The sequence below is a fragment of the Salminus brasiliensis genome, chromosome 18 (genome assembly GCF_030463535.1).
Source record: "Salminus brasiliensis chromosome 18, fSalBra1.hap2, whole genome shotgun sequence".
NCBI classification, from domain to species: Eukaryota; Metazoa; Chordata; class Actinopteri; order Characiformes; family Bryconidae; genus Salminus; species Salminus brasiliensis.
Window position 1 is genome coordinate 12,169,977 of NC_132895.1, and position 27,869 is coordinate 12,197,845.

At 41.0% G+C, this 27,869-nt stretch overlaps 2 protein-coding genes across 4 annotated transcripts in view; one reads left to right on the forward strand and one right to left on the reverse strand.

Moving 5' to 3' along the window:
• The window catches only part of rpl17 (ribosomal protein L17), a 324,928-nt gene that overhangs the window by 86,407 nt on the left and 210,652 nt on the right, over window positions 1-27,869 (forward strand). The window lies entirely within an intron of this gene.
• Window positions 1-27,869, reverse strand: part of LOC140538843 (transmembrane protein 132C) — a 177,311-nt gene that overhangs the window by 67,061 nt on the left and 82,381 nt on the right. The window contains exon 3 of the mRNA XM_072661352.1: window positions 17,732-17,875. Coding sequence (XP_072517453.1) covers window positions 17,732-17,875 — 144 coding nt within the window. The remainder of the gene's footprint in view (window positions 1-17,731; window positions 17,876-27,869) is intronic.

Below are 27,869 nucleotides of genomic sequence, written 5' to 3' on the forward strand. Positions count from 1 at the left end.
ATTCAGCCTACAGCAGCTTAGCTCCGACTATTTACACTGAAATGATAAGGAAGGTTTACCTCTGCTACTTTTTGAATGGGACCAACAGTGTAGCCAATAAAGAGAGAAAGAGAGGTTGGGAAATTGTCATTTTAAAATAATGAAGTGTTTTTGGTACATAATCCCACACAACGATTACAAACAGACTATTAGGAGAACAGCAAAATACATAATGAAAGCTGTATATGGGCCCTTGAAGAGTCATTGCACTTGTCTGGTCTATGTAGTACATGTTATGTATGGGTGCAGTCAGCATGACATGGCGAGAAAGTGATGAATGGTAAAATCTATGTGGGCATTTTACTGCATTAATGCAAACTCAAATTGTCATCTGACATCATGGTACTGCGATATATACTAATCAGCCATAACATTAATACCACTGAAAAGTCAAAAAATGCATCCACCGTGGAATCAGTCAAGGAGACTGATCAGACAGTAAGTAAACAGTCAGTTCTTGAGCCACTTTGACAAGGGCCAAATCAAGAAAGGACAACTAGTGAACCAGCGACAGGGTTATGGTTGCCTACAGGTCACTGATGCAATCTATGGAGTCCCCACCTCACAACTTACAGGGCTTAAAAAGATCTGCTGCTAAAGTTATGGTGCCAGATACCACAGGACACCTTCAGAGGTCTTGTGAAGTCCATGAATTGAATGGTCAGATCTGTTGTGGCGGCACAAGGAGAACCAAGGAGAACAGTGCCACCCAGCATTACAACACAGATTCCACATTCAGTAGTTTTAACTCAGTAGTTTTAACTCCATATTCAAGTTAATTCAGTAGAATTAACTTGAATATGGAGAAGAAAGGAAGGTTTATGATCCACAAAATACCACATCTGTTAAACATGGTGGAGGCACTGTATGGCATGGGCATGTATGGCTGCCAAAGGAACTGGATCACTGGTGCTTAATGAAACATGACTGCTGATGGGAGTAGCAGGAACAGGAAAGGCATATGTGGACCTCAGGGAAAACCTAGAATATGGGCTTTTTACCTAATTAATGCAAACTTCAAAACCCAGAATATCATCAGTGCTGCCATATATGTAGAAAATCTGGTAATCCTGATTCATCAGTACTGCCCAGCACTACTAAAAAGCTTCATCTAGTTTTAAATTCCACATCCAGTACTTTGTGTTCTAGCCAGCAACACTGTGTATTGAAATGAGGATGGCAGGGGAAGGTGGCAGGAATGTGGCAGGCTCTGTCTGTAAATGCTACACAAGTCCCTCTGGGCTGTACATGTGGGACATGAAGTGTGAGAATCCAAAGAGGAACACATGTCTGCACACTACACAAGCACATTGGCTCAATACAGAACAAGAGTCCATCAGCCAGTCCAGAAAAGAAAGAAGCATACATGGCAGTCATCTTTCTGCCCTTTCCCTGCTACAGCTCCTTCTGACCAGGGCTTGCTGGCAGCAATGTTATCTGGGTTGGCAAAGAACACTTAATAACTGTGTTTGATGTCAGGATGACCTGCGAGGCAGCGACTACGTGTGTCTGAGAGAGAGAGAGAGAGAGAGAGAGAGAGAGAGAGAGAGAGAGAGAGAGAGAGATTGTGTGTATGTGTGTATTTACAAATGTGAGTTTGTGTGTGTGAGTTTTAGCTCTTTGTGGGCTAAATACCTAAATGTGCCCATAATGATAGAAAAACAAAGAATTGAGAATGGGTTAATGGGTTATACACCTTAGAGTTATTACTGTTGTTTTGCTATACTACACTCTCAGCAAAAGAGGTTTATAGAGTGCTGATTTTTTTTTTTGCACTCATTATAGGAGTGGAACCTTTTTGGTTGCATATAGAGGCTGATCTTTTAAAAAAAAAAGAGAGAGAGAGAGAGAGAGAGAGAGAGAGAGAGAGAGAGTGGAGAGAGTGCATATATATTACACATATATTTATATTAATTAATTCATATAGAGAATAGTGATAAAGTTTAAAGTATTTGCTGCTGTACTATGTACAGTAAAATGTGTCCTTCACATTTGACGCATCCGTGGTAGGGAACACACTCACGCCCATTAGTGAACAAGGGGCAGTGAGCACACAGACACCTGGATGGGTGAGCAGCCAACTCCAGCGCCCAAGGAGCAGAGAGGGTGAAGGGCCCAACAGTGCCAGATTGCCGAGCCCGGGTATCGAACCCACAACCACAATGAATTGAATTAATTAATTAGTTAATTAAAATAATTAAATATATATGGATGCATTACATACATTTAAATAGATTCAAACGGATATATATATATATATATATATATATATATATATATATATATATATATATATATATATAAATAGTATCGAAATATATTACATATATATTTATACAGATAAATAACAAATGTTTACTTCCTTGATTTCATGGGATCTCTATAAATGCGGCACAAAGAGGTGAAAATGCAGGGGAAGGAGGCACATCAACAGACTGGAAAAGCAAAAACCAAACCTATCAGAGAGATCTGCAGGAGTGGCCAAATCAACTGTCTGGTGCATTTTTAAAAAGAAGGAATGCAGGCTTAGAGTGGCTCAGCAGTGGCTTTAATGCACTTCCTCTAGGGCCAGGGTCTGCAAGTTCAAAACCCAAGCCCTGAGTCCAGAGCCCCAAGCAATGCCGCTCTGCCATTAGTGGCCGGAGCCCGAGAGCTCAATTGTCCGTGCTCTCTCTGGGTTGGTAGATGACACTCTCTCCACTTCACTCTGAAAAGATGTTGGCTGGCACAGGGTCTGTTAGCCAGTGCGGTGGAGGTGGAGCTGGGCATCGAAATTAATTCAAAATGAGGCGATGGCTCATTGCGAGCACTGGAGATCACAGGAGATCACAGCGTTGCGAGCACTGCTAGTGGTAGGGGGAGTTGCGAATGGGTGGGTTAATTGCCAGTTCCAAATTGGGAGAAAAAGGGAAGAAATTTAAATCAATCATCCAGATTCAAACAGACTGACTGCAGTCAGTTTGACTGCAGAATTTTTTATATGGTGAAAACAAAACACTTTACAACACCTAGTCAAATCAGGAACAAGAGGAATCAGCTCATTGTCACAATCTATAAACAAGAGCCTTCATGAATTTAATTATAAGAGCCGAACCACTGTTAACACTCAAGGACAGAAAAGTCAGATTAGACTGATAGAAAACATCTATATAAAAACAAAAATCCCTGCCCAGCTCTGTCTTTCCAGACACTGGAAAGCTGAAACAGAGATTGAGTATATAGAAGGAATGGATGGGCTCATGATCTGAAGCATACCACATCATCCGCCAAACATGGCGGAGGCACTGTTACAGCATGGGGATGTATGGCTGCCAATAGAACTGAGCCACCAGTGTTCATAAATGATGTGACTGCTGATAGTAGTAGCGGAATGAATTTCTGCTCATATTCAGGCAAAACTGACAAGAAAGATCTTTCAGACCTTCTTTCATTGCCAAAAAATTACAAATGCAAAAATGGAAAGAATCTTTTTTTCTTTCTGCTAAACAATTTTTCACAAAATTCATAATGACATTTACCCTTATCCACTACTGAACACAAATACAGTACAGATTCAATGTCTAGATTCTGCACTTTTCCAAACTTGACATCTGAGAGTTAAGCTTAGGTTTAGGTTTGGAGTCTATGAAGTTAGGCCTAACCTACAGGGCATTCTATAAACAATGTGTTTGTGTGCGTCTGTGCTAATTCTGACATGTGTGTATGAAGCCTCAGTGTCCTTGGCAGATTAATGAGGTGGAAAGGCAGAGGTAAGGTCAGAAGTCATGACGGGGTCAACTCCAGGTCAGCAGGCTCATTAAGTGGTCCAGGCGCGTGGCTTTAATGAAATGAAATGAAACGAGGAGGAGGCCAGGGCCACTGCAACACCACCACGCGGCCCGGGCTCTGTTTGCTTTACAAATTAGCATTCAGCCTTGCATTTATTCTAACACAGTTCTGTGTGACTGACAGGTTTTTGAGCTGTGATTTTGTGGAGCTCATGCTAAAAGCTGCAGGCTAAGGGCATGGTGCTGGATTGGAGGCGGAAATCAGAATGTGATCAAAATGCGCTGGCTGTGGAGTATGGTTGATTTGTGCGAGTGTGTGTACTGACACCTGGCAGTATGTGTATGTGTGTACTCTCTCTCTCTCTCTGTCCCTAATCATGCATTCCCCTGTTAGAGATTTTTTTATCTAAACACAGCCAGACTCTGGCCCTGACAGACGGACTCTAACACGAGCATGTTTTGAATTCAAATCAAACACCTACGGCTCATATTCAAACAAACCCACGTCTGAAGTCTTAAAGGTGCTGAACATTTCTGTTGCAGAAAAAAGCACAAGTAGAATGGAGCACATTGTAATTCCCAAGAGAGAGCATAACAAGTGTGTATGCACTCAGATTGACAGATTGTGGTCACAAAATTGTCATATTGGTCAAGCCCTAACAAACAGGAGTCAATCAATACTGTAATAATACATTTTAAGGGTCTGGTCTGAGGACTCAAATTCATTTTTAGATTTTAATTCAGACTACATGAGTCGATTTTCCGGACAGTAATCACGCCTAGTCCTGGACTACACAACATTCTATCTTCATATAAAGGAAATATAGTACATGATAATGCTTTAATGCATTTTAAATTTTGTTGAGAAGTTTAATACTGCAGCATGTGAGGGAGGGGGGTGGTATTATCAGGCAATTGATAGGTTGGTTCGGCTTTACTTTGTATGGGCCAGATTATGGGAGTGCTGTGGAGTGGCATGATTTTGCCTGGAGCGAGGAGTGGCTTTTTAGAAATCCAGTGTTGGTTTTCTTGTGTAACACGTGCCTGCAGCCCATAATGTAATTGCATGGTACCGCTAACAGGGTTGAAGGAACAGAGACCAAATGCAAGCGCAAGCTGATTTTGAGTCCAGGTTGAAAGTAGGGTAGTCATGACACCAGAAATTCCAAACCTGATATTAAATGTAGTTATATGGTGCTCAATAATACACTATATTGTGAGAAAAATCTAAAGAATGTGTATTTGACTAAAAACTTTTTTGTTTACAGCTTAATAAAGTCATTTAATCTCATTATAACAAACAGCTGAAATACAGCATCCATTTGGTATCACCGGTTAAAAAAGAGCCCTGAAACCATTCATTGTTATGAATATTGAATTGTTTGGAAATTTGAGTGCCATAGACCGCATCTATTGAATATATTAAGTTACTTCATGTATAAACAGTCAGTATGTGGAAATAACCCTGCTATTGTTTTGCCTGTTATATGGTTTGGCCAATACTGGATTCATTGGCCACAGAGGTGTGACTACTAATTGACTAGGTCGACTGAAATCAACGACCAAATTAGTGGTCAACTAATTTAATAGTTGATTAGTTGGTGATGTCATCACATGCGTTTCTCGCACTAGGAAATGGTTCGTGACTCAAATGAACCACAGATTGATCACCAAATTTAAACCATTAGTTACTGCCACTGTTACTTTTTACAGTTAAAATTCCCTCAATCTGGACACAGCTGCTCAGTCTGTACATTGTCCCTGCAGCTCTGTTTTTCAGGTGAATGGACAGCTATGGATAAACTGTTAGGAATAAACTGTTACGGAGCCATCACGTTGATGTATAAGTAGAGAGCAGAGTTACATTAGTGTGAGGCATGTCTGAAAGTGTCGAATGGACACGGGCTGAGTGTAAAAGGAGAAATCTTCAGAAGTAAGTCAACTCAGTGACGTTATAACTAAGGAGGCAGTCACTGGCTGAAATATGGAAATTTCATAACATTCAATATGTCGTCCTGTCCTTCACCAGAAAGAGTCAATTAGCTTGCAGATTACACAGTGAGTGAAAGAGGATTGGCAATATATTGTTGTTCTTGCCACACCAAGTGCAAAATAGCAGAAACACAAAATACTTTCAAACTAAAATTTCAACCTAAAAAATCACTGTTCCCTTTTTCTCTTTTACTGATCCAAAAAGTTACAGGAAAGTGCTGCTACTTTTTGCACATCCTTGGTATGAAAGTCTGACAGGAAAAATATACGGGAGTGTTATTTTTCTTTTATATAAACAGGAAAGTTCATTATAACATCATTGTTAGTTAGCAAATGCATAAAACAACCTCAAGCCAAATTTGAAAGCTGATGGCTGAGTTATTTGGTAAATGAGCAATTTATAATCAGAATAATCGATTATTTGTTTCAATTCATCAATAGATTATTCAACTATAAAAACAGTCGTTTGTTGAAGCCCTAATTGGCCAGGTGCCATACTGAATTCAGCACACTTGAATTAAACTATTAGAGCTCTTCTGTTTCTGCATACAATAATACTGATTACATCTGTCTTACTCTTGTGTAAATTGACAATGTGCTGAAATGAATGGTTGAAAATAAAAGCTGTAAAAGTGTCCATTTTTTATAGCGAGATCTACTGATATAAATAAATATACCAAGCTTAGAAGAGATTATCTTTATGCCTTTATTAATCCACATACATTTACAAAGGTGTTTCGTTCTCTTCACATGTCATATTTTCCAGCCTTTTCTTTCAGCTGAGAGGTCAGGTTAAATTGAATATATGAAGATTCCTAACTCCATTTCCCTATGTGACGTCTTGTTGTGAAAACATGGGTTTCAGACATACTGGGCAATTAATTTTAGCATTCTGCTTGAACATTTAGAAGGATTCGGCATGAGCATCACTACCAGAAATCAGGAACACAACAAGCCACAATCCAGCACTGACAATGCAGGACAAACGAGGTCTCATAAACCGGAGCCAGGTGAGAGATGTGATACGAGCTGGGAGACATGGCAGGAAAATAGAACTGGGAAAAGAAAACAAAAACGATACAGACAGACACTGACCAGGGCAGAGAAGGACATTAGTTGGTCAAGCCCCAGTGTTGCAACCCGGAGTTCTCGCCAGAGTATCCAGTGCTTGGTTGAGAACTGCCTACTTGGGACGAGAAGATGCTGTCTATGTGTGTGGCCAATCAGCAGGGGAGGCTGGAGGCGATCATGAAACATGCCATGGATATACACCATATGTCCAAATGTTTGTGGACACCATCTAGTTCATGTATTGAGCTACTTATTCAGCCAAGTTGCACACATTGCTGACACAGATATGCAAATGCTCACACGCAGCTTGTCTAGTTCCTGTAAAGAAGTACTGCCAATAGAATAGGACTCTCTAATGCAAAATTGCAAAAAAAGGTTTTGTATCAGAACCTTTGCAAAAACCTTTAACACTCACCCACCCCCCATCATTGAGCTGTGGAGCAGTGGAACAGTGTTCACTGGAATAATGGTGCCCCATTCAATACTTTTGGGATGAGTTGGGAAGTTGGGAGATGAGGTGGGGTGGTGATCATCCAACATCCTGACCTTGCTCCAAAATTGAACCTGACCTTGCTCCAAAGCCCTTGATTTGGGAGGAAACACTAAATAATCAGATGTCTCAATACTTTTAGTATTTACTTTTAGTCCATATAGTGTATTTTGCTCTAAAATTCTTATTTCTAGTCACAGTGTCCAGTACAGGCAGCTGTTTATTACGGCTGACAAGAATTTAGCTGGTGAAACAATTTTGTTTACAGACGAAAAGCTGAAAAAGCTGGAAAAGCTGGAAAAGCTGTGCACAAGTGCATATTCATAGAAAACACATGGAAGTGTGGCTATCCAATTACCAAATACTTGGCCCACACACAGTGGTTATGGGTGCTTTGCTACTTCTCCATGATTAAGAGACAAAGCCAGTTCTGCATGGTTTTGAATGTGAGAATATGAATATGAAAAACTATAAGAAACTATAAGGGAAAAGAAACACTTAACAACACACATGGAATCAGTGGCAGCAGCTTGGCCTTGTGCTTCTTTGTGTGCTAAAGATCTTGTCTTTATGTTAATTGTCCTTGCAGGGCTTCTGTGCACTAGTATCACTGCACCATCTACTCAGAGCATGTTTCTGTAATTTACTCTGCTTAGGAATCTGCTGAATGAAGAAAAAGAAAACATTAAATGCAGAGACATTCCTCCAAGTAAAAGAGCGTGGCACTTGGAGCGAGATAAAGAGGCACTGGGAGAGAGAGAGAGAGAGAGAGAGGGGAAGAGAAATAGTGCAGACAGAAGAATCTCACCTGAGACTCCACCTTCTCGACCCAGCCTTCGTCTGAGCAAAGAAAGGACACGCGCAAAACAAAAGGCAAGACAGCTCGCTCTAATCCCCCTGCTGCCAAGCCTGAACGAGAAGAATAAATAAAGCGATGAAAAGTGTATCGTGTAACGTCCTTAAGGCGGGAATCATCCCTGCCTTTGTACGGCCGTGCTGACGGCTTGGGGATTAGGGCCCGGGCCATCGAGTGGAAGCCCTGGACCAGGATTACAGCCGCTGCGCTGCATTTCAGCTTCCCCACAGCTCAATCAATAACAGCAGAATGGTGCTGCTCGCAGCACGGACACATCCAGCACTGAGTACACCATTACTGTCTCCTCACCTGCTGCGCCAGGAGACGCTGGAGTGATGCTTTAAATCCATAACACCCCACCCCCCCAAACCGATGCTGCCTTCATATGCTCTTCAGATGGTCCCAATTTTCCCCCACTTCCTAAGCTGTCATTACAAAGTCTTTCCCTTAAAGTGGCTTATTGCTGGAAGCATGGTAAGCTGTGGGATATATTATCTTTGTCTTCCAAACAGCTCTCCTTAAAATCTACATAATACAACCAAGCACGAGCAAAGGTCTACTGGCCGCTTTTGTCAGTGCTGTACCTTCGGATAGAAGTTAACAAGAGCTGTGGACAGCATGTTCTCTACACCAAGCCTTATCAACCTCCCAAAACTTCACTGTTCTCCACTTTGTACTGTATTGCATCTTTGCACAAACTGTAGAAATGTCACTTTAATATACTGTATAAAAAATGAAAAACCAGGTGTGAACACCCTCAAAACGCACTGTGATCAGACTGAAATCGGATCACTCAAGCCACACTGGGAGGTGATCAGAGGCGGATCTCGTCCACATTTAATAAAGTGTAAACAGAATGGGGTTTCTGTGACCAGATTCCGTCAGGCAAGCAGAAATATGTCTGTTAAAAAAGAATAATACAAGTAACAATTACTGTGGATCTTGGTGCCTCTTTCTCTCTCTCTCTCTCTCTCTCTCTCTCTCTCTCGCTCTCTCGTGTGTGTGTGTGTGTGTGTGTGTGTGTGTACTCTCTCACACTCATTTACCAATAGATGAGAGCAGTATTACAGAGTTTGCTCCCTTATGGCTTAAATACTCCATCACATTTATTCACTCTATCAAACTGATTTTCTGATTATGGGATTGCGAGAAACACCTCTTTGACTAGAGCATGACAGAAATGATGTTTGTGTTGATGTTTTTTTTACACAGAAAAGTAATATCGGATTTCAACTGGTTTAATTACAAGTGTAAAATATTCCAGTCAAAGTAGATCCAGATACTTTTCAGATACATGGCATGTTAATGGCAGGTGTGAATCTGGGACCAGTTACATTGGGTCAAAATTTCATGATTAATGGACTAACAGAAATTATCTTTTTTCCTTTTTCTGTAAAGTTGCAATTTTGAAGATATATGGGTTTCAATTTGACATTTTTCTATTAATTACAGCTACCCCCCCCCCCCCACCACACACACAAACAAAATACTGTTAAAGTGCCGTATTTTCCTTGTTTTAATTCTAATAAAAGAATCTGCTGCAGTATGTAAATCATGCATGATTGCAGTCCTAATTCCAGACCAGTCCTTATATAAAAATTACAAAAACAGCTCATTTTGAATGAGCTGTGGGGTGCAAAAATCTGGGGATGTTTAGCCCCACCCATTATTAAGGATGTCAAGTCCTCTTTTGGTTTGGACTGATTTTTAAATGGGGCCCAATATAGGGAGGCCAATCAGAACAGAGGTCATTTACATATATAAGTCTTCTAGTCTGGTCTGTTTAATTTGTGACATGTCATACATGGGGGAGAGCCGTGTACGTGCAATTCCTATTTGTAACATCACTGATGAAATAAAGTGATTCTTTTTCTTTCCTTTTTTATTTCCACTGGCCTGTTTATAATGATATGAAGGGTTTGTTCCCAAAATACACTAAAAACCATTTTCATCTCTTTTTATTACGCAGTGAAAGAAGTTATTGGAAGCGAACTTCACACTTCAGTGCTTTATGATGATTAATGCAGCATGTCTAGCACTGTTAGAGAGAAATGTGCTTTATATTTTGTTAAATGAGGTTTTGTATTGGGATGTATGCGTAATACCATAATATGCTTTGGAACTGAACTCTTCAGAAGTTTACAAGGTGAATAGCAGATGTATGCCAACATTTCTACCTCTTTAATAATGCTGTACAATAAAAGAACCTACAGGTAGCTCGTGCTTTAGCTGATGTCAAAGTACCGCCCTGAACTTCTGGAACAATGTGCTTTGCACAGATGAATCTTGAGGAGTCTTGCTTCTGATACCTGTAGGTCCCGTAGTAACTTAAACATTGTTGGAGACTTCTTTAAACATCTTGGGGTCTGCTCTTGAGCTACGACGCCTGACTTGGCTATGTTGGCCGATATTTAACGGCTGATTTCTAACCATTCTGAGATCTTTTAAAATCCTTTCCTAGACTCCTCTGCATCCACAACCTTCTTTCTGAAGGCCTTGGTGAGCTCTTTGGATCTGGCCATGGTGACACTACCCACTTTAACACAGACTCCTCCAAAACTCTCTATAATGATGTTCTAATCATCTGCAGCTGATGTGCTGTGCCTGATTCTGTAGACATCTTAAGCAGTAATAAATGAGGGGGTGTCTAATTGTTTTTTATTAACATGAAAATTGCCATTGCCAAAGACATTTTATCAGTTGCATAAGTTTTGGTTATATTACCATTCATCTCTTTCATTTGAAAATCAAACATTCATATGAACAAATTTTTAAAACATAAATAAATAAATAAAAACACGTGATATTATCAACCTATCGCACATTACATAGGCATGACCTTGATCATTTTTGCTGATCTCGATATAGCCCATCATGTTTACTTGCATGTGTCGCGCTATTGTGGTCTCTCGTCTGCTCTTTGTCAGAGGCCAGCTCGAGTCTATAAGCAGACAGCAACATCTGTCCTCAAGGAAAAGAGTGCAGTGTGCGCAGTGACCAATACATCAATAATGGCACGTCTATTCACACAGAGCGTACTGCGACAGGTAGTGGTGTAACGGATACCTCCTCACCTAAAGGACACTGGTAATACATTGAGCATGGTTACACAGTTGAAGTGACCTAAAAAAAAAGTTGAGTTTTTTAGTTGGTTTTCTGATCCGAAAAATGATTTGATCTTTTCTGAACCTTGAGTTTTGTGATCCGGTATACCTCTAGCGCCTGGTGAAGACATGTTAGTTGAAGCAAAAGCTGTTTTACCCCAAAGACAGCTTAACTCTGAAGAGTGAGTCCAAATGGACTTAGCTGTTGACTTTGTTTAAAACATTGATTTTATTTTAGTTGTTTATTTATTTATTTATTTATTTATGATATTTAAACATTTGTTTTATTCTAATGTCTGAATAAAACATTCCCAGTTCTTTAAAATGCTGTAATTACATTATTATTGCATTATACTAGCATTATGTCAGATGCATAAAATAGTCTTAACATTAAGATAATAACATAAATTTTTTTTCATAATTTATCATCCAAAAAAAAACCCAATATGACATGTGTATGTACCTTGTACATCTACAGGTACGTTCCTCATGAGTCGGATACACAAAGGCAGCATTACAGCACATTCTGTGTTACTGTACGACACAACTTGAGCCTTGCTCCAGCACTGAGGAGTGTTCTTGTTCTTAGAGAGGCTGTGTTCAGAAGAAAGACCTGGCTGCACTCTTTCTCTTTGAGTTATAACAAAGAAAGTGCCAGGATGGGGTTGAGGGGAGCAGGCAGTGGATTCCTGAATTTCACATGAGGGCCTCATTGGTAGCAAGTCTGTTCCTTCCAGGAGGAACTGATCCTTTCATTTCACACACCGTTTGAGAGGAATATGGAGAAGAAAAAAAAACAAAACACAAAAAAACTTCCACAGCCACAGTGAATGAGGCGGATGGAGAGACGGCAGGGGGAGAGAAAGAGAGTGTGAGAGAGAGAGAGAAAGAGAGAGAGAGAAAAAGAAGCAACAGTAGAAAAATTGGAAATGGTAGAGTAAAATGGGCTTTAACCCTTTAGAACTGCAAAACCAAGCTCTCTTTAAAGCCTTTCTGCTGATTTTCATTGGAAGTCAATGTAAAATGAGAGTTTATACCAAACTACTTAGACTGGGTTCAAACGACAGAGAAAACTAAAAATGTTTTTTCATTGGACAGCAGTGATATGTACATTTGTCTCAACCATAAAACACAACAGAGCTCTGCAGCTCTGATCCTGGGGTGAGTGGCGTTCAGCATGGTTTAAGCGGGACAAATACCAACCCATGCTGAGCACAGACCCTTCAGGATCAGGACTGAAGAGCTTCACAGCATCACTTGCTGCCAAAAAAGAAGTCATCCCAACAATGTTCTGAAAGCGCTGCCAGGTTCAGCAGCACCACCACAACAACAGTCAGCACATGCTGGCTCAGGACTGGAAGACTGATCATGATCTAGATATCACACCTGTCCTCCCAAAGTCCCATCCAAAGTCAACGTCTGGTGTCCAACCACCACTTATCCAAGCAAACGAAGAAAGACTTTTTGATGACAGCACAAATACGAATGCTGGAAAATGCCTGCAAGTGGGAAATCTTTCCAAACCACTTCAGTGGACTAACTTCTTGAACTACTCTCATCATGGCAATTCTCCACCTTCCAAGAATCAGAGCTCTATGGTGGTTGAAGAGCATTTTACCTGCTCTATTTCCATGTACAGTGGCCGAAATCCAGATCAGTGGAGTATACGAGCGGCGTTGCACTCCACTGCCAGGTGCCATAGGGGGTGACAACAAAAACATGGGGGGGGGATGAGATAGAGATTTCAGGCCAGCTCCTGGGCTATTTTATTCAGTGCATCCCAAAACCATCCAGCAACCCTCTTCGACACTGCCACCACACACAGCTTCATCCTCCACAAGGAAGTGTAGCTGAACACAAGGTACATAAGGTACTATGAGCATGTCTCAGTGGCAGTTACACAGCCAGAAGACAAGGTGAAGAAAGCATCTGAAGGACAAAGATGATGCAGGCAGGCTTGGTACAAATCTGACACTTTTATGGTGGAAGACCTGCTGGCTGTCCCTCTGTGTAATTGTGGACAGAAACTGTCAGCGGGAATACTATAGACTGTAGCATTCTGTAAAAACACCCTAATAACCTTCAGTTTTCTTTAAATATAATTGCTTGGATTTTTTTAATTAAAAAAGTGCAAAACAATAACTCATTTGTTTGTGTTACTATAGTATTATGGGCTAGTTCCTCTATATACTGTGTAGAACAGTTTATTGAGTGTTTTTTTCCCATTTGCAGGTACTAAAAAAAGCAGTTTGTCCTTTCAATCTATAAAAAATGGCTTAATGTGGTAACAAGCAATTTACCTTGATTTATTCAGGTCAACCATTATTTGATTCAAAGTATTTATTTGAGATTAAATTGAAGCCTTTTTTAGACTGAACAGATGAACCACTTTTCACAGTATAGGTAGAAACAAACCCAGTTACATTTAAGTTATTAACATTTAGGTCTTCGTTTACTTTTGTACATAATTTTTAATCACTTTTGTTAAATCTGAATTGCTTTGTGATTGGTTGTACCTCTGACTGTTTTTTTATCCTATTGTATGGCAATGGCATCATAAAGATGAGCCTTCCATGTTTTTTTACTCACATGTACTTATTACTAATAAGTACTAATTTCCTTATTTTACTGACAAAATTAGGTGAGCATGATTTTAGATTAGAGGTTCACAATATATACATTCACACAGCGGAGCAAATGCAAAGACACAACCTGCTTAGTCACTGTACAGAAATACAGCCAACAGAATAGGATTTTCTGGAGCAGATACACATGAACCCAATAAAAAACAATACAATATTGGCACCCAATAAACATGAACCCAAAGCCAGGCGTGGGCTAGAAGGATATAAAACCCCAGATTTGAGCTGTGGAGCAGTGGAACTGTGTTCTCTAGAATGATGGTTGGTGCTCTATGCAACACTTTTGAGATAAGCTGGGGAGTTGGGATCAGGTTGGGTGGTGATCATCCAACATCCTGATCTCACAAATGCTCTGGTCTCTGAATGCAATCAAATTCTCACAGTAATGCTCCAAAATCTAGCACAAAGTCTTCCCTGCACAGTGGAGACTAGTTCATCTCTTTAAATATCTTTTATTTTGAATTTATAAGGAATGAACAGGTCCCAATATTTTTGTCCATATAGTGTATCTACATTGAATTTACTTTACTGCATTTAACTACAAACATAAACATCATATTTTTTTCTGTAATGCAAATCCATGTTAGTACCACTTTATACATTTTTTATAAATCATCACTGTCTAAAAACATTAAAGACACAGGATACTGGCATCGGCCCAGAATTCCCACATCATCCCGCATCCCTAGAAGAAGCGTTGCAGAGCTTTGATTTGAATATTGGTTTAGAATAGTTTATGCACAGAGCACAGAGAAAGTCTGAAGCCATCACTGCCCACGCATCTGCTATGTACGTGTCCCCAGATCTCAATTATTAACTCAATTATCAGCTCCATTATAAGAAATAGAGGATATCGCACTGCTACACAAGCTGTTGTATCATTTCAAAAGAGCCAGCATTAAGACCTGACCCCAAATTGAAACTTTAAATCTACTGAAATCTATGAGAAGGGTTACACAGAAACACAGTAATGAATTCTGTTATCTGAAAGGAAAAAGGCAAATCTTGTTGAATCTCATTAGTGACATGGAGGAAAGAAACAGGGAAAAAAATCAAAAAGGAGGCACATGAACTCATTACTGAGGCCTTTTCCCGGTAGCCCAGAGCCAGTGCATGTTTCTTTGACAGCTGGGCTATTTAAACTTCATATGATAATCTCCTGACCTCAAACACCACAGAGCAAATTCCAGCTCACCTCATCCCAATAGTTCAACCCATTATTTAAAAAACTCCCCTGGTTTGCATAGGCCTTATGGCATTTCTCGAATTATTATTGGCAGGTTTAAGACCCAGAGGGTAGAACATAAGCTTTCGGTAAGTTGAAGTACTCTGTGGCGGTACCAGGTCTTTAGGGGGTGCGTAGGTCATGCTGCGATAAGCTCAGTTAGCTCCAGGAGAACATGCGATGAAATGAAATATTTACAGCACTGCAGATTGTAGCACTTGCTGTTAAATGTCTCTGAACCAGTCAACCCTGGAGGTACAACTCTAAAACTCCAATAACTCACATAAAATAAAAACATAATCATTGCCTATGCCCTGGACTAAAATTTCAATAAGGGAACTCGCGTCAGGCGAACAGGAACGTTCCGGAGGTCCTCCTACATTAGGTGCAATAAGAATTTCAATGAGAGAATATAATCAAATAAGCTCGCTTTATTAGAATATGATTTATACCAACTACTAGAGGCGAAGAAGCGAATTCTGTTAACGTTCATCTTTTCTTTTTTCCCTGCTTTAGCTGAAAATGAGTGTGTGATGACTTCCAGCTGCCTGTGTAGCGTCTGCAAGCCTCTCCCCTGTGAACCTAATCTACAAACTGACACATGTCAGGAAATTTGAAAGTAATGTATTTGCAGTTTGACAAGAGGGGAAAGGAAAGCACAAAGATCTCCACTTAATTAACATCAGAGAGATCCCCCCCCCCCCCATTCAGTCCGAAGGAATGGAATTTCTTGCGTATTCATGAGATTAATTTACATATGTAAATGCCATCAGGGAGAAGCCCTGGAGGAGATGGACAACCTATAAGAACAGACTGCACAGCTGTCAGTCAAGAGATGGAGTTCAGTCTACTAATCCTTATGAGAGAGGAAGTGTGTGTGTGTGTGTGTGTGTGTGTGTGTGTGTGTGTGTACACGCGCATGTGTATTTGTGAAGGGGGAGCGCTCAGGACAGTATTTCTGAACACTCGTGGTCAGAGAAAACACTTGGACTTGAACGCTGGCAGAGACTAAAATTCTTTATGAGGTGCTGGAAAGGACACTGGAAGAGAACTTGTCTGCTCAAAGAACAGCCATTTAGCAAAGAGGCTCTTTGGCACAGAGCATGTGTTCCCTTAAAAACACAAATAAACAACTGTAGTAATACTACAGGGTCTCTAAAGTGCTGTACAGCATTTCTAAGATCAGCATTTCTATACTATGTTCAACTTCTAGAATATTACAGTAGCACTATCCAAATGTACTATTCACAGTCTATTACTACTGCAACAAGTGCCATCATCTTTTATACCAGAAGCTTATAAACAGCAGCTCGTTTCTCCATTTAGCTTCTATAAACTGCAAAAATCATCTTTGTTGCAACTGACTTGGAAAAGGCAGCACAGGCCCTGCTGCACTCTTAGAAACGAAGGTGCTACAAGAGGTTCTTTGAGCAATACCATAAAATAACCATTTTTGGTTCCATAAAGACAAACCATTTTTCTAATAGGCGTGTGAGTGTGAAGAGCATCAAGAACATCAGACAAGTTTTATTTAGCCTTTAAAAAATTAATTTAAAAGTTCTAAGCGTGGTTCAGCAGACTAATGCACTGTTTAACAGACTAAAGCCACACTGCCTGCATCAGCAGCCGGAGCCTGAGAGAGCACAATCGGCCATGCACTCTCTCTGGGCGGGTAGATGGTGCTCTCTTCATCTGCCTGCCATGCTTCTGAGGATGCATATGCTAGTCTTCACCCTCCTAGTGCTGGGAGCATCGCAAGTGATTGGGGAAGAGTCCTAACTGTGGAGGTTCTTCGTACACACATCTCTTTACCAAAAATGGCTCTTTAAGGAACAAAAAGGGTTCCCAATGCCACTGCTCAAAGGAAACCTTTTGTAGCACCTAATTTTAGCACCTACGTGTGAATTCTACCTATATGTGGCATAGGGTAAGCACAACAAGGACACTTGTGATATGAAACACATGAACTGGCTGATCAGTTATAAGATTATTTTTCACGGTCAAAAACAGTAAGCTAAACATCAGTGACCTTGCATGGTCTAATTAATTTGAACTGGTTTATTTAACTCAAATAGATACTCTGAATTATAATAGATACTCTGTCCTTACATGAGCTGAAGTTCAATTCAATTGATGGCGACTATAGGAAGTCATTTGTGAGTTGAACTAATTAACAGTTTTAAGAGAGGTATTACAGTCTGGCCTGTAATATTACCATGCATCTGTTTTAGACCTTCGAAAAGGGCAAGTTCATGTTTGATTTCTCCAGAACTCTGTGCAGAAACTTTGAATTCACAACTTTATAAACTCCCAGGGTCAGACCCTCAGCCAGAGGAGCGCTGCTTCTCCATTTCTGCCGGAGGCTAAAATCCTAAACTCTGAACTCCAGTGTCAGAAAGTTCAGCGCTTAAGCGGCCGCTCTCTGATAGCTATCTCTGTCTGATAACTCTACTCGCGCCGTTCAATAGGGCTATCACAACTGAAACGTAATGAGCAGTGCAGCATTAAGAACGGTCAACGGAGAACACCAGTGAAGCACACTGACCTCTGTCCGAAGCTGGCGTCCTTTCTGCGGCAGTGCAGCGTGACCACTCGGTGGCCTTCGCTCCTCACGTCCTGACTGACCGTCCACTGGACCGGATTGCTGGCCCGAGCACCTAGAAAGGCCACGCCGTCTTTCAGCTTCACCCTGAGTGAGGGACAAAACAGCCCGGTGTCATTGAGAAGCTATGATTGAGAGTTGTGTAACGGGATCATATAAAGCTGTACACACTGACAAAACGCTCCTAATTGGTTCAGCGCTAATAGATGCAGATGAAATAACAGCGTGCAGATTGGCTGGGTGCCAGCAGTGCAGCTGTACCCTGTCAGCCTGGTAGACATCTCGCAGCTTATGAGCATCAGGTTAGAGGCAGAATTCAAAAAGGATGAGAGAAATTAAGATGTAAATTGGGGGAAAAAAATAGAGAAGTTGAACAGTGCTGTCCAAAACGGTTCTCAAAAAATACCAACATTATTACAAAAATACAAGACCTCAACCAAACATACCGAAATAGCAAATGAGCAAACGTCTTTTGGCCCTGTCAATCATTTTTCTCATTTTTGTATAAACTGCTTCTCTATTGTCTTATTGTCATTCTTTTGTGATTACATTATCTGGAATAAAACATCTGCATTAAGTGCAGACTATTTTTTACTATGTTTACTATGCTTCGACTAATTGCAATTTCTGTAAGTTAGCGGCTTAAAAAAAAAAAAAAAAGACCACATTGAGGGCCCTGGGTGGTCCAGCGGTGCTGGCAGTCATTGGCTTCTGCAGGCTGGTGTGCTGGAGCCGGGTACGTACGTTGGTTGCCCGGCGATGTTGCAATGGTGGCAGTTTGAATAATGAGCGGCTTAACCGCGCATGCGCCTGAGGGGGCGTGTGCTAGTCTGCCCTAACTGGTGACGGGGCAATCACGTGCGATGATGAGGGTGGGGGGAGATTGGCAGGTGCAGGTTGGGTAATTGGCAGTTCAAATTGAGGAGGGTGAAAATCTGATACAATTTATGAAGAGAAAAAAAGAAAGACCACAGCAATATCACTAAAAGGTTTTACTGCAGAATCTGCATTTAGAACCACAAAACTCAGGTTCTAGATTAGGTTCTGCAGGTTCTGCATTCATGAAATTGAACGTGTTTATGCCCAGCATGTTGTGAAGGATATTAATGTACTAATTAATGTATTAAATGTTCCAGCAGAGACCCTCCAATACCATTTTATTCACCAGAGATGTGAATTTCTAATTTATGCTGGCTTTAAAGGATTAGGACATTATCTTTTTAAAAATATGATAACAATTACGATCCTGTCAGTGTGAAAGATCTGAGAGTCCTAACTGTGTTCTATAACACTCCTCTGGTGGCGACAAACCAACAACCGACTGAAAACCCCAACGTGCACCAAGGAGCAGTTTCTTATTCTAAGAAGGAAGTCATGATAAACAGAACTGTGAAGGCTTTATTACCCCCTGTATGCTGCACGCTTATGACACATATGCCTTGAAGGGGACATACTGAAACAAGTCGTTCCTTTTTCACATGTAACCTTCAAAGATTTGGTCGCATGCTGCTCTCCTGCCGCACATAATCAATGTTCTTTCCCCATAGGGGCCTGTGGTTGTTCTCCACATACAGTATTTACTGCTGCTAAGCTGCCAGGCACGGAGGCTCCATGGCCCTGGAGCACTCAGAGCAGTTATTCTGCTAATCTTCTCAGTCACTGCCCTTTCATTCACTGTGAACATAATGTGCTGTTCTAGTTGCGGCTCCTGCGGCCCGTATTGCTGCAGCGGGCTATATAGAGGAAGTGGAGAAAGACAAGAGGCTGCACACCCTCACCGCTCTTCATCATGCACCCATTACTCTTTCATTCTTTACCTTGTCACATAAAATTACCCTGACGTACGTGGAGGGTTTTTCAGACCTCTGCAGGGTTTCGTGACAAATTGGCCTACCTAATGTCCAGGTAACAAAGGATTCAACCCGTCTTTAAAATTAGGCATGAATAGAAGCATGAAAAAAAGGCCCTGAAAACTACCATGTTTTGTGCACGGTGCGAAGAAAGAGTCTAAGAACCTTCCCGAGAATGTATCTGCAGAAGCAGCAGCAGCAGCAGCTGCAACACAAAACTTTGGGAGAAGCAAAGGCAGCTAACGCAGCTAACGAGTCACAGCAATAGAGATGATAATGGCGCGACAAACCGCTCACAGTTCAAAGTAGTCCTTGGTCTTACGTCTCTGTCTCGTCTTTGATCATATCAGCAAGCCGTGCTAGCTGGAGTAATAGCCGGACTCTGGGCTTCCTGACAGCCAGAGATGAATACATCTGGACTCATTTTCCCCCCAGTGTTAAATGTGGCCTTTCTCACGATAATTGCTTCATTTTCCAGCAGGCTGACAGTTAAGCTATGCACAACAGAACAGGCAAGCGTGTACTGTATGGTGCATAAGCCGCACTGCAATCAAATCTACAGTAAAAGCAGGCCATGTATGCATTACTGCAGTGAAGACAGACATGCGACAATCAAAGACCAATCAAAAGATGGCCTGACTGGTTTTGTCCTTTTCAATAGTGCCAAAAAATGTGTATACACAATCAATGGGGAAAAACATCAAGGGTTAATTAGGAAATGGCAGATTTTAATGAGATTGGTGCAGCTAATATGATTTCTGGAGAGAAACACAATGAAGACCGGAAAGCAATTTAAGGAGAATCCCCCCTCCCCCTCCCAGAATGCCACATGGATGCCAGCTCATTAATTCTAAAACAACCTGAGTATCAATTAAATTAGTATTTACAAATGTGATGAGTGTCAGCAGGACCCGAGGAAGGGTAAGAGAGAGAAAAGGACAGAGAGAGAGAGAGAGAGAGAGAGAGAGAGAGAGACAGAGCGGGATTTTAATAACAGATACAGAGAATGTGTCAGAATCCTGACAGGCTGTCGCAGGCCTCCACCAGCTGCGTGAAATAATATGAGCCAATTCCCTTGATTCTGATTTCTGATCCATTATGAACTTTGGTGTGTTCTGAATGCACACACTACTGTGATCCTGTTGTTGTTGTTGCTGCTGCTGCTGCTGCTGCCGCTACACATCCCAATCCATGACGATCTCCATGTCTTTGGTGTATGATGTCCATAGTGCTGCACAGCTTGATGTCACTTCTCAGGTGAACTCCAGAAGATGACTGAATCAATAAGCTGTCATCTCAGAAATTGGTTGCGGACTTCATACACAGAGAAAGAATGAGCAGGCCATGGGGAATATGTAAGATACTGTGTTTGTGCTCGCTTATATTTTGGTTGTATTTGATACTAATCCACAGCCATTGGGCTCTGAAACTAGGCAAACTACAGCCAGGCTGAATGTCGCCGAGCTGTGTAGGCCAATAGTAGGCAGTAGTTTGAAAGGAATACGTCGTCAGGTGTTGCGTCAATTATTCAGGAGTGCTACGATACACAACTACAATTCCGTTTAGAAGTTACAATTAGGTTTACACTAGGGATGCACCGATCCGTCTTTTTCAGTTCTGATACTGATACCTAAACTTTGCTGAATAAATAAACCGTACACCTCACCATGTGGGAGAGACTTAAGGCATCAGGATTGACTTAAACATTACTTTATATAATAACAAATGAACACAGATATAAATGTACTAAACTGCCATTTGTCATTTATTTATTTGCACATTTAGTGCAGTCTCACACCACCAAATTAAAGTGAAAGGATCAGTTCCCTGGATCGGCCTAATTATCTGATACCCGATCCAGATAATTTTGTTAATATCTGGACTGATACCCCCCATCCCTAGTGTACACCATGATTTGGACATCACAGGGTTTGGTACAACAGGAAAAGCAACAACCCAACGCCTCCAAACCCCCACCAAAGCTAGCTGTCTTTTGAGCTCCTATGTGTCATTTGCATTCGCTGTAGTCAGACATCAATCAGCTTTAGCCAAGCTTACTTGCTAACTTGCTAACAGCTTACAGTCCAACGATTTCTGGCTTTGTACGTGTTTCTACGTTTCTAGATGAACATCCGTACCACGATTGTTCCTGGAGAAATACAAGTACAGTTACACTCCTATAATCATCATCATCATCATCAAATCTGGTCAATCTGTAATGTTTATCATCCCGAGACTCATGAGAGAACTTCACATTGTCTTCTTTGTCAACATTTATTTGTTAAAATTAACATGCACTGATGTTCTGAAGTAAGGTGTTGTAAGATGATGCCCTGTATCTCTGTATAAGCACCTTAAGAAATTCAAGAATTCAAAATACGACAGTCTGAAACATCAGCATTTTGATCCTGAAATTAGCGTATTTACCTTAATCTAAGCCTGTCGTTTGGTCTAATGCACTGTAAAGATGTGAATACATATGTGAAAACTGTATGAGAAGAGTCGGACAGCATTCACATAAAGCAAACCCGTTCCAGTCAACTATACAGCATAATTTGAATTTGACATATCACATTCTCTATTCAACCTGTTTGTGCCGGTCTGGTTCTGCTTTTTGCATTTTGTTACTTCTACACTGTGCATACGCTGTAGAAACGGGAGACTTTTCTGGTGCTAGGAAAGTGGATACAACTATATTCAGCATTTTACGTTGCATAAAAAACAGACAACATAGAGAGCAGTGGAGTAATCCCAGCTGTCCTGCTTAGTTATTTTGATGATATTTATATAATGTAGACTATAGCGAGCTCTGTGCGCTGTGTGCATTATTCAGAATGAGCAGATTCATTCAAATGCATTCTAGACAGATACGAATACAGACAAGAACAGGTGTAGTAGCTGTTATTTGTTTCAACTGCACAGGCCCCAGTGTTTACAGCAGGTACTGCTAGTTAAAAAATAGCAAAGACAAACTAAAAATGGCCTTAGATTTGAGGAGCGCAAACCCATTACATGAGCGGAACGTGGGCTAGGTCGCAGGGGGGCATAGGCTCTGAGTGGGTGAGTTGCTGGGAATCAGCTGGGTTTCCCCAAATGGTTCCCATTGATACAGCCCAGGTTCAATCTTGGACCCCAGTGCAGTGGTACCACCCAGATAGGGCCTATGCTTAACCCCTCCTGGACCCATTACGGACCCTGGTGGACATCCTTATGTGCAGACAAAACATTTTGGTTCCAGTTGGGCTACATATGGGGCACGTTTTTACAATCTCAATAACTACCTCAGGTTACAGGATTCTTAAAACATCTATCTGCAAACAACTTTTATAAAAACTTTTATAAAAGTAGTATGGTATTTGAAATTAAAGTGGAGCTCAACTGATCTCAAATTTCTGCATCATTTATTGTTTACGATACAGACAAGGTCATCCAGAGTGTTGAAATGGTGATAGTGACTCATCTACAGACATTATAGCCATTTTAAATAATATCCAAAACAACCAGCGAGTTTAGAAAACTAATTTTAGGCCCATAAAACCTTATTGTTAAAGAAAAAAGAAAATCAGCAGTGTATCCGTAGCCATTTAAATGTAATAATGTTGTGTGAGGGAGCTTTTAGGCATTAGAACTCTTCAGACATCTGGTTCTCATTATCACTGTTAACAATTTCTCTTCACACCAAGCCACTCTGAATGACTTTATGACGACATCTTAACAATTCATTATGCAGAAAATGGGAAAAAGCAGCGGAATTCCACTTTAAATATGTCTTGTTGTAGGTCATTGAAACAAGCATACAAATTCTGTTCAACCAAATTCAGTCAGAACCACATTTATGTTTTGAAGCTGAAGAGGAGAGAAAAGTTCAATTTAATTCAGATTTGATACAAAGTTTAAAAAGTAACTTTTCCAAGGGTTTAATTAGTGTTGTCAATTTTACACATTTGTGAATTGTAATTTCTCATACGCTCTTAAAAAAAACCTCTAATCAAATCAAATGTATTTGTACAGCACTTTTTACAACTGGTGTCACAAAGCAGCTTTACAGAATCAGTTATCTGTAAAAAAGCAAGAAATCAACAACATAAGAAGACGTGAAAACCTAAGCAAGCCAAAGGCGACAGTGGCAAGGAAAAGCTCCAGCAGAACTGGAGGAAGAAACAAAGACTCACAAGGGGGGCCCATCCTCCACGGCTGTACTGCTCAGGTGTGCAACATAATCATAAGATCATAATATGATAATCACAATAATCATGGTATTGTATAACTTAATGTAATCATAACAGTGATGGTAAGAGTAATTGGAGTAATGATGGTTTAATGGTGGTAATATTAGTAGTGGCAGAGAGTTAAGAGGGGAGGTAGAGAGTTAAGTGGCAGGAGGGTGTGCAGCTGGTTAGGTACAGGGGGTTAGGGAGCGTGGGGATTGGACTGGTGGGTGGCAGCTGGTCTGACACAGGTAAACGAGACCCCAGTGGTCAGCTGGCCTTCAAGGATTCTTTGTAAAAGGCAAATGGTTCTATACAGAACTCAAAGAACCAAATATTTCCTCACTGGTTTAAATGATTCTTCAAATACAAGACAAACCCCTTAAAAGATTTTCTTTTAAGGTTCTTAAACTATTTTTATATTTAAAGATCTAATATCTACACAGGTCAGCCATAATATTAAAGCCAGTGACAAGTGAAGTAAATAATGTCAAGGGAGGATATATTAGTCAGAAGGTGTTAAAAGCAGGTCAAAAATGGGAAAGCACACAGATCCAAGCCACTGTGGCAAGAGCCAAACTGTGACGGCTAGACGACCGGTCAGAGCATCTCCAAAACATCAGGCAGGTCTTGTGGAGTTTTTCCTGATACGCAGTGGTCAGTACCTATCATTATCTGACCTCCACATTTTCCAGATCTCAATCGATCAGCATCTATTGGATGTGCTGGACAAACAGGTCTGATCCATGGAGGCCCCACCTTGCAACTTACAAGACCTAAAAGATCTGCTGCTAACATCTTGGTGCCAGATACCACAGGATGCCTTCAGAGGTCTTGTGAAGTCCGTGCTGTTCCGAGTCTAAACAGCTGATAAATAGTGACAAATAGTGAAGATAAAGGCTTTCTTCCTTTCATCTATCAATCCATCTATCTATCCAGTTAGGTTTGCCCTCAGAATGTACCCAAGGACACTTTACAGCGGGGAAAGCCGGTGATTGTGAGCACTGTGTTTGGAGGTGTCCGCTCCTGTCGCTGCTGTTACAAGGCAGAGATGAGCTGCTCTCTTCAGCTGCTCTCTGCTGTGTATGTCTCACAGAGAAGAGATGAGCAGAGAGAAAGAGAGAGACGGCATCGAACACTGGCTTTGCGCCAACCCCTGCAGCTCTCCGTCCACCCACAGAGACCACTCTCTTTTTCGCGCGCATGAGAGGAATCCCTTATGAAAACACACACGAACACACCTACAGCATAGCAGACACACTTTCACAGACAAACATGCAAACACTCTTCGAACATGGAAGTTTTTAACCAGGCCAACAGAGCGGGCCTGAGGCCACGATTAGCACGGCTCTACCTAAAACAGCATTTAATTGCAGTAAACGACTGAATTAGTACACAGTGTGTTTTGAAGTTCACAGAAAGCAGGGAAATGAGGGGAGATAAACAAGCTTCAAGTGAGCAATTGAAGGAATAAGATTAAGTGTGTGGGAAGAGTCTGCATTTTGGCATTTAACTTCTGTCATCGAGCATAATCAACACCTTGCTTCTGCGAATATAACAAAATCATTCAGGAGAAGTTGGAATATCCCTTTAGAAAAGCACATTAAATGATATCTTAATGGACACGTCTCGTCACGGCTTCATTTAATAATGAGTGGAGAGCGGGGTAGCTTTATTCACTTAATACATTAAAATCATCATGGCGTTTTGGCCTACGTGGCCTTTATCAGACTAAAGACAAAAAAAAAGAGCTTCATAAAATATGAAACTGCATTTTAATGTGTGAATAAAGGCGTTTTCGTAAAGAGGCAGTTTCTTTTCTATCATCTACTTTCTTAAACTGAATGCATTTACTGAGCAGTTTAGGCTGTTTGATGAACAGATTAGTAAGCATGTGTCTTTGGTTGGGGAGAAAAATACTCAGATGCTGTTTTACAACCCTGTTATTTTGCCTCAGAATGAATCGTGTGGGTTGTCCTTTTACAGAGGAATCAAAAGCAAATCATGACAAAAAACTAGAAGGTCTACTTTTATTTGTATTCACTAGTTCACTGCACATAAAAAGCCACAAATAGTAGGGGTAGGCAACGGGGGCCAGAGTCTAGCCCAATTTGCTGATTTCCCTGCTCTAACAGACCTACTACACCTGACTGAACACCTGAACGGGTTGAATCAGGTGAGCCTAAGCAGGAAAAGCACAAAGCTGTGCGAAAATCTAGCACTATAGGACTGGATTTACCCACCCCGTATTGTGGCATAGTTTTAACACTAACAAAAAAAACAAAAAAAAAAACAGTTATTTCAGAATCTAATAGCACATAGTGCTGCTGGCTTGTCTTTGGGTCCTCTCAGTGCAATGTGCTCTTAGCAAGCTGGGGACACTGTAGCGGGTTGGCTTTTGGGCTTGCCCCCACTCACTTCTACCAGTATTGCTTTCTGGAGTCTAAACAGAAAAAAAAGAAGCCAGCCCTTTCTCTTGTGATGCTTTAGCCTAGCGCCGATTCCTGCTTGTTTCCCTGGGTTTTGCTTTGTTGCATGCAGAGTTTGAGCTTTCCTTCTGTGGGCACAGGCACAGGAAAAGCCGTGGTCACGACTAAGGTTTGTGTAGCATCCAGTTACCCCATAACCAGCAGGTGATGTGTGGAGATGATGATCTGTCCCAAAGGAACAATGTCTTTTCTTATCGTTATCTGAGGAGAAATTGAGCAGATCTCCATATTGATTCACAGGTTCCTTAAATCTATCTCTTGAGGAGATCAACATCAGCGCTTAACTGTGAGAGGTTCTGGACACAAATGAGAAAAGCATTAGATTTCCTTCTGTTCTGCTAGACTGCTTAAAGATCTCAGAGATGTCGAAGAGAGCTTTTTAAAAAATGAGGAGATCCTACACTTGTTTTGTATAAATCAGAATTCAGCTAGGACTAAGGTGAGATTAGTCTGACCAAAAAGAGATAAAGCCTCCTGGGAAACGTTATTCTGATCAAGTGAGAAAATTACAAGTCTCACAGGTCTTTACTGTGTCTAGGAGATACACTGAAACCAAGAGATCTTAACTTTATCTTAAATTTTTCTTATCTCTGGAGCGCTCCAGCACCACTATATTCTCCTAATATTTGCACCACATTTTAACACTTGGCCAGCTTTGACTAGGGCTTTCACTAGGCTAGTGGGCTGGATGTACTTAAACTTTGGAAGTGTGAATTTAACAAGTCAACACTGTTGCAAAACAGTTGTGGGGTTTTAGAATTGGCCTGTTTTCCAGTCATTTTATGCCAGATTTTCTTTTGAAGGAAGACACAACAGTGTTTGAGGTTCACAGTATGTCAGGTTCTGAACTCTACTTGTACTGAACATGTACTGAACTCTAATTATTCAACTAGGAACAAGTGAAATACAGATTTACATTCTAGGGCCTCTTTAAGGCACCCCAGCTCGTGCTAATTGAGCCCTAACTGTGTTTTTTTTAGAGGGCAGGATATAACAGCCAGACATTAGTGACTTTAAGCTTCACAGGCTGTAGGGACAACTACAGCACCCAGAAATAAATCTGCGTTAAGTCACTAAGCAACAACTCTAATGTGATGGTGGAATGGAGCCGGCGTGTCGGAGTGAAAGTCTTTGCTCACTAATTAGCTGCTCTTACTTATAAAATAAGAGACAACAGGGCTGTTGAAGATAAATGATCATGTTACACTACTGTTGTGTCTGGTATCAATACAAGCAATTCTGAAATAGTTATTACTTGAGTAATTTGCAGCAAGAAATAAACTCACGTTAGCAGCTACATGTTTCTGCATCCACTGCCACTGCTGCTGTTACACATCCCGTGAAGCCCCAGACTTTAGTTAAAAGAGCCAGTCACCTAGTTGGCAAAGACATAAGCGGGAAAAGGCCCTTCTTGCTGTCACAAATTGCGAAGATATGCTCACAGGTACTAGCCAGAACAACCTGGAAAGCACAGTGCTGTGACAGAGCCCACTCTTCTGAGAAGCAGAAGCCTTTATTACAGCTCCCATTCTTT